We start from the raw sequence: 7599 nt of genomic DNA on the forward strand, positions 1-7599 counted from the left end.
GGGTAGAATCTATGTCAGGAAGAACTGAGACCGATATTGGGGTGTAAAGTGAATAAATAAATTAAAAAAATGTTTGAAGAGTCAGTTACAGTTTTAAGAAAACTATATAGAATATAGAAATAAATATTATATTTGAGAAAATTTATTGATACTGGGATCAGGGAGCAGCTATTTTGAAACTTTTATTTGCTTATTAATTTAACAAATAGATTTTACTGAATGAGTATAATTTAATACATCCTTTGGGAGACAATAATGAACCCAATTCTCTCTTTGCTTTAAAAATATTACAGCTATTAACAGCTTTAAAACTGAAATTCCAGTACCTTGTAAAAATTCCTTTATATGGATGATCGTTACCTCCACCATCCTAGAACACAAACTTTTTAAATGTACTTATGAGGGTGATGTACTTCCTATTGCTTAGGCTCCAATGGGTCAAATGCATTGATAAGAGAGAGTAATGTTTCTCACTATAGAAACAGAACTAAAAGAAAAAATAATAATCCAAGCTTGAGGCTACATGACTTTGGGAATATTAACATAAATGATCCAACATTAGAAAGCCTTAAGACTTCATGAAAAGTTGGTGAGAATGGATAAGCAGTATCTATAAGTGAGATAATGAATCAACAAATGTAAAGTCTGTAGAGATGGCTGAAGTTGGTGGTTCAGAGAAATCCAAACATGATAGTGTTTTGATCACAAGATAAAGGGAACTATAATACAATGAAAGTGTGCTACAGTCCTGCTGTTACATTTGAGATAATTGAGGAAAGAGATGGGGAAGTTTAAATTTCTGTAATTAAATGGTTTTCTTTGTTGTCCAAGATGTTTCAAAGCAATAATTCTTGTCTCTTAAACCTTTGCTTTCTCTGGGAGATGTTTATTTAAAAAAATCACTATGAGTCTACCCTGATGATTTGTAAGTATTTATTTAATACTTTTGTGAGGGACTACATCATCTCAATCGCCCTTAATTTTGAAAATCTATTATTGTTGTGCATATTTTTATCTTGTAAGGTGTTTCCCGTTCAATGGGAGTGGATTCAGTGGCTTGCTTGTTGAATTATCACCCTGATTGGAATTACTGTTCAGATACATATTGTCCATGTGTTATGATTTATTTCCTATTACCCTTTTTGCTTCTTTAAAAGAAAGAGTAAACATTTTCACTTAAAGGGGATTGCTCAAATCTTAGACAGAAAAAAAAAACCTTCAACATAATTCATATAAACAAAATATACTGCTTGTAGTGTTGCTCTATTTTGTTTAACAAATGGAATGAATAAAAGCAGTTATTTTATAGAAACAGGGTAATTATTATTTTATTCTCTCTATTCATGTAACCACACACTTTATCTGTCACTTTTGCAACTTTGTGATTTGAATTCATGGTAACCTTTTTTCAGAGTGTCCATTCAGTTACTTTTTTAATACACCAACTACGAATCATTACTGTGTCATACAGACATTGTACGCAATCCTTTTATACTGACATAGAACTCGATCTATGGGTTTGTTTTTAAGTCCTTCAGCTAAAGAACTTTGTCAAAATGTGGAAATGGTTCCATCCTAAAACCCAATATTTATCACAAAATTACAATTGGGGAGGGGGTGATAGAGAAAGGAAAAAAGCCCTATGAACTAGCAGAGTGAATGGAAATTTGCAACTTAGGGGTTAGGGGGTGAGGGGACCCTCTTAAAACTACCAGAGACCTAGAAGCTGAGAGACTCTCAGGATTAAAAGGGAGAGACCTTAGATGAAATGTCCAGCAGTGGGGAGAGGGAACATACAGAGTTCACTACCAGTAGAAAGACAGGACATCAAGTGGAGGGCTGGTATTGTCATCCCAGAGTCAAAAACATTAACCCAGAATTGTTCCTGTCTAAAAGAACTTCAGGGACAAAAATGGAGAAGAGACAGTGAAAGGCAGTACATTGGCTGGCCCAAATTGGGATCTATCTCAAGGGGAGATGCCAAGGTCAGACACTATTACTGATGCTATGGTGTGCTTACAGAAAAGAGTCTAGACTAGCAGTCTGCTGAGAAGCCCAGTGGGTAGCTGTCTCAGACAGATATACATACTTACACCAAACCATTACACTAAAGTTAGGGACCCCCTGTGGTTGAATTAGGGAAAGGTTGGAAGAAGCTGAAGAGGAGGGCATAAGAAAACCAGCAGTTGGGTTTGGAGATTTAGCTCAGCGGTAGAGTGCTTGCCTAGCGAGCACAAGGCCCTGGATTCGGTCCCCAGCTCCGGAAAAAAAAAGAAAAAAGAAAAAAGAAAACCAGCAGTCTTTTTTAATTGGATATTTTATATATTTACATTCCAAATGTTATTCTCTTTTCCGGTTCCCCCCTTTCCATAAAGAAAGGAGCAGATTGAAACAAAGGCCATGCAGAGACTGCCCAACCTGGGAATCCATCCCATATGCAGCCACCAAACCCAGTCGCTATTGCTGATGCCAAGAAGTTTTTGCTGACATGAGACTTGCATGGATGTCTCCGGAGAGGCTTTGACAAATCCTTACTGATACAGATGAGGATTCTTGAAGCTAACCAGTGGACTGAGCACAGGGAACCCAATGGAGGAGTGGGAGAAAGGACTGAAGGAGCTGAAGGGATTTCAACCCCATAGGAAGAAGACCAGCAGTCTTAACTAAGCCAGACCCCTGACATCTCACAAACACTGAGCCACCAGCCAGGCAGAATACAGGAACTGGTCCAAGGCTCCTAAAACATATACGGCAGAGGACTTCTGCTCTGTCCTCAGTGGAATAAGAAGCCCCTAATGTTACCTCAAGAGACTTGAGGCCTCAGGGAGTGGGGAGGCCTGGCAGGGGCAGGACATCCTCTTGGAGAAAGGGGGAGGAAGAATGGGATGAGGAACTGTGGGAAGGTGGACCAGGAGGGGGGCAATGACTGGAGTGTTAAGAAAAGTAATAAGAAAAGAAGCAATAAAAATGAATGAAAGAAAGGAAGAAAAGAAGGAAGGAGAGAAGGAGGGAGGAAGGAAGGGAGGAGAGAGAGAGAGAGAGAGAGAGAGAGAGAGAGAGAGAGAGAGAGAGAGAGAGAGAGAGAGAAAGGCACCTGAGCTTGAAGGTGCTTGACTGTAATCTCAGCACATGAGAGGGGAGACTAAAGCAGGGGCATCTTAAGTAGAGGCCTTCTTGAACTGCACAGTGAGATTCTTACTAAAAAATAATACAACAAAATTAAGTAATATATAATTTAGAATTAAATCATAATGATTTCTAACACTCTATAAAAATTAGTGAAAATTTATACCTGGCAGGTACCTGATCATTTAAAAAAATTCACATATTGATATGATGAATACATTGTGCGAGTATAATAACCTGTTTAATTATTTACAAGATACTTTGTTTGATTATCCACTATTTATACTTTTTATGATTTTGTGTATAGGACACAGTTGGTATTCCTAGATTTAGAATAATAAATACTTGAAACAGTTTGATATCTAGCATGTAAATATCTTAATTAAATATTATTTGTCTTTAATGTACTTGGGGGTTTCTTTACACATACACTGTATACATGTGGGTGCCTGGTACCAGTGGAGTCTGAAAGAGGGTGTTGAATCCCCTGGAACTGGAGTTACAGGTGGCTGTGAATAGCCCTGTGAGTACTGGAATTAACCCTGATTCTTTGGAAGATGAGTCAGTTCTTTTAACTTACAAACCATTTCATATAACTCTTTACAATTAGAGTTGGAAGAATATGGAATCACCAGGGGGTCTTTGTCACTATTTGGGTATCATCATACTCTGATCCAAACAATTCCTCCAGTGAGGAAGTAATGTGATTATGACTCCAAGTCAATTGAGAAACATAAGCATTAAAGTCAAGGCAGAGTCAAGATCTCTCATGTATCGTAGGCTTCTGATTGTGGGCCAACATGAACACATATTTAACAATTACAAGACTGATCATGTCAGGAAATTTCAAAGATGGGACACATGCTGTTTGTCTCTGTCAATAGCAACAATACTTGACCTATTCCTCTTTTCTGTTGGTTTGTTTTTTAGACTTAATGTTTTAATTTTAGATTAATGACAATTATTTAGCCATACAATGAAATACACAAAATATTTTAATTTAACCCAAGCATAGCTAAGGTAATTTTCTATAACACTTCTGGAGCCGAAGGAGATACAGGGACAGATAAGGGATACTTCTCTATGATGGTTTCAGATAAATTAAGATACTAAGTGGGTGATCATTGTATGATGTCAAAAGAGAAATCCACTTTCTATTTTCTTTTAATATCGGCAGTTACTTTGAGGTTTTCTTTTTCTTTTTCTTTTCTTTCTTTTTTCTTGGGGGTATTTATTTTTATTTATTTACATTTCAAGTGTTATCCTGTTTCCCAGTTGTTTCCCATCCATAAATGCCTTATCCCGTCCCCTCTCCTCCCCTCTTCTGTGCGGATATTAACACACCCACCCACCCCTTTCTGCCTCCTGACCCTAATATTCCCCTACACTGTGGAGGAATAGCCTTGGCTGGTCCAGAGCTTCTCCTCCCATTGGTGCCTCACAAGGACATTCTCTGCTATATATTTGGCTGGAGCCATGGGTTGGTCCATGTGTACTCTTTGGATGGTGGTTCCTATTGACGAGAAGTTTGGAAAATTTTTGTGGAATTTATTCTGGTTTTAAAACTCATAGCCAAACTTATGGCAGTAAATAAATCAAACATTGCAAAGTCCATCAACAATAGATTAATAACATGGGATTCTATCAGAAAATTATTAACAGTAAACTCAATGTATTTGGACTTCTTGAATACGAGTCTTGCTGCTAGAAATATTTAACTATTAGCTTCTATTCTACATTACTAAATCCCTGATATATTCACAGTAATAGAATTCAATGTTAAGGGATTTTACAAAATAAATCCTAATGTAACCTGTCTAAGCTGAAATATAATACACATAGTATCCACACATACAGTAGACATTAGCTTTTCTATCATCAATTCTTTTTTTTTTACATTCCAGATTTTATCCCCTTCCCATTCAATCTCTGACTGTTTCACATCCCATACCTCTTCCACTGCTCCCACTAAGGCTCCATGAAGTTGTTCCCGCCCTCCACGCATACCCCACCAGATCACTCCACTTCATAAGACCTCCAGTCTCATGACAATTAGGTACATCTTCTCAGACTGAAATCAAACCGTATCAGCAATTCTAAAGTACTGGATCTTGAGATTACAAATTGACTCTACAGAAAACTGGAGTCACATATGTATACCATAATTTTGCTTTCTTTATAGTAGTTTACATTTATGCTTTATGTTAATATAGTTACTAAATCTTAAAAAGAATCATATTAATAGGGAGCAGATACTTCATGAAATTGTTGAAAAATATTCAAGTACCCAAAATGTTAAATCAGAAAATGTCTTTACTGTCACAATCACTTTAATAATCACTGCATATTTTTATTTCACAGTTTATTCCATTTCTCCTTATTATAATTATTAGTATAAAGAATATAATTCATATGATCATAATATTTAAAATATTTAGTGAATATTTATATTTTTAGTAAAACCCCCAATGATTGTGGTTATCTGATTTCACAGAATGCTGAGTAGAACTAGAGTTTCTGGTATTATTCTCTCCTATTAAATGATAAAAATGATAATTCTTAAATCCAGGTCCTGACATTGTCTAGCATACTAAATGTATTTTACATACACAAAAGTAATATATGCCTATCCTAAAGCATGAATATTAGCCTAGACTTTCCATATCATCTAAATAAATTTCAATAAAGATTTGAAATAATAGAAAATATTAAAAGCAGTTTTCAGTGTTCCCAAGAATTTTTAAACTATAATGAGAATAAAATTATAGTAAGATGATAAGCTACCAAATTATAGTCATGAAGGAGAGTCCAGATGTGGATTGCACAATAGAAAAACATCTGAAAGGATTTAATATTTTTTAGGAAAAATGTATACGCAATAGATGATTTAATGAGCTGGATGTACAGATCATTGTGCTTACCCTGATCTTGGAATATCATTAAATACCAAAATGCCAACCCTATCCAAAATCATGCTTTATCTCTGTTACCCATAGATTTGAAAAGAAGAATTTGTGCTTTTAACATTACAAATGTTTTCATTTGCCAGAGAAAAGTACTACTTTTTGGATGGTGTCCTTAAAGGCTTGCTTTACTTGCTGGTTTCTCAGGGTATAGATAAAGGGATTCATCATAGGAGCCACAGAAGTATTGAGAATAGCTACTCCTTTGGTCAGTGATGCTCTCTCCTTGGCAGAAGGGTTAGCATACATGAATATACAGCTGCCATATGAGATAGAAATGACAATCATGTGAGAGGAACATGTAGAGAAAGCCTTTTTCCTCTGACTAACAGATGGAAGTTTCAAAATTGTGTTGACGATGAACATGTAGGAAAGAATGATTAATGCTAAAGTGAAGAGCAGTATCACTATTGCAGAATAAAACCCAATCACTTCCAGGAGCCATGTGTCTGAGCAAGATAAGTGCAGGAGGGGGAAGTAGTCACAGGCAAAGTGATCAATGACGTTGGAGCCACAGTAATCTAACTGAAGAAAGAGAATGACAGGTGGAAAGATGTTTAGGAACCCTGTGAGCCAGGCAGAAAAAACTAGCAATATGCAGACTCTTCTGTTCATGATGGTGGTATAATGCAATGGTCTGCAGATGGCCACATAGCGATCATAAGACATAGCAGTTAGAAGGTAAAATTCAGTGATACCCAGGAAGATGAAGAAGAACAACTGAGCTGTACAATTATTGTAGGAAATACTTTTGTCTCTGGTAACAATTGTGCTTAGAAATCTAGGGATGCAGACAGTTGTAAAGGTTATTTCTAAAACTGAGAAGTTCCTGAGGAAGAAATACATGGGGGTCTGTAGATGAGGGTCTACCAAGGTGAGCATAATTATGGTGAGGTTTCCAGTGATACTTAATATGTACATGAGAATTAAAAAGAGGAATATCACAATCTGCAGCTCAGGGTCATCTGACAGCCCTAATAGAATGAATTCTGTGGGCACTGTGTGGTTTTTCATTGTGAATCTACTCTTTAAGTATACATAGTATAATCCTCCATAACACAAAATATATAGAAGAATATTGAGCATATGACATGGTATTTAGAAAACATCTGTAGAGACAAATAGGCTTATGAATTAAAAATCTGCCCTTCCTTATTTTCCATTCAAATGACAAATAACATCTTTTGTTCAACCTGTTGACAGAAAAATACATTGGAGCTATAAATGTAGATTAAAAATCCTAATGACATCACTTAAATCATTATTTCCAATGCTTTAAAAATACTTATACTATACTTTTATACATATTATATGTATAGTAAAATAATTTAAAAATTATCAAGTTACCTAATGAAGAGTGGAAAATAGCATAACTGATCTCTCTTTCCTCAACATTGTAAAAATAAGTCTAGAACACTGTATAGTCTAAACACACAGTTCAAAAGCTTTTAGAGGTAATATTGACTTAGCTTCAGATTTACGTTTTGTAAAACTATGTGCATTGTGGTTT

At 35.8% G+C, this 7599-nt stretch overlaps 1 protein-coding gene across 1 annotated transcript; it reads right to left on the reverse strand.

The window, feature by feature from the left end:
• Positions 1-6164: 6164 nt before the first annotated feature.
• Positions 6165-7121, reverse strand: LOC116889951 (olfactory receptor 6C3-like). The gene has a single exon (XM_032890754.1). It carries the CDS (start codon positions 7101-7103, stop codon positions 6165-6167), a length of 939 nt encoding a protein of 312 aa, XP_032746645.1. The 5' UTR covers positions 7104-7121.
• Between the last annotated feature and the right edge of the window lie 478 nt (positions 7122-7599).

This window comes from Rattus rattus, chromosome 1, assembly GCF_011064425.1.
Source record: "Rattus rattus isolate New Zealand chromosome 1, Rrattus_CSIRO_v1, whole genome shotgun sequence".
Classification (NCBI taxonomy): Eukaryota; Metazoa; Chordata; class Mammalia; order Rodentia; family Muridae; genus Rattus; species Rattus rattus.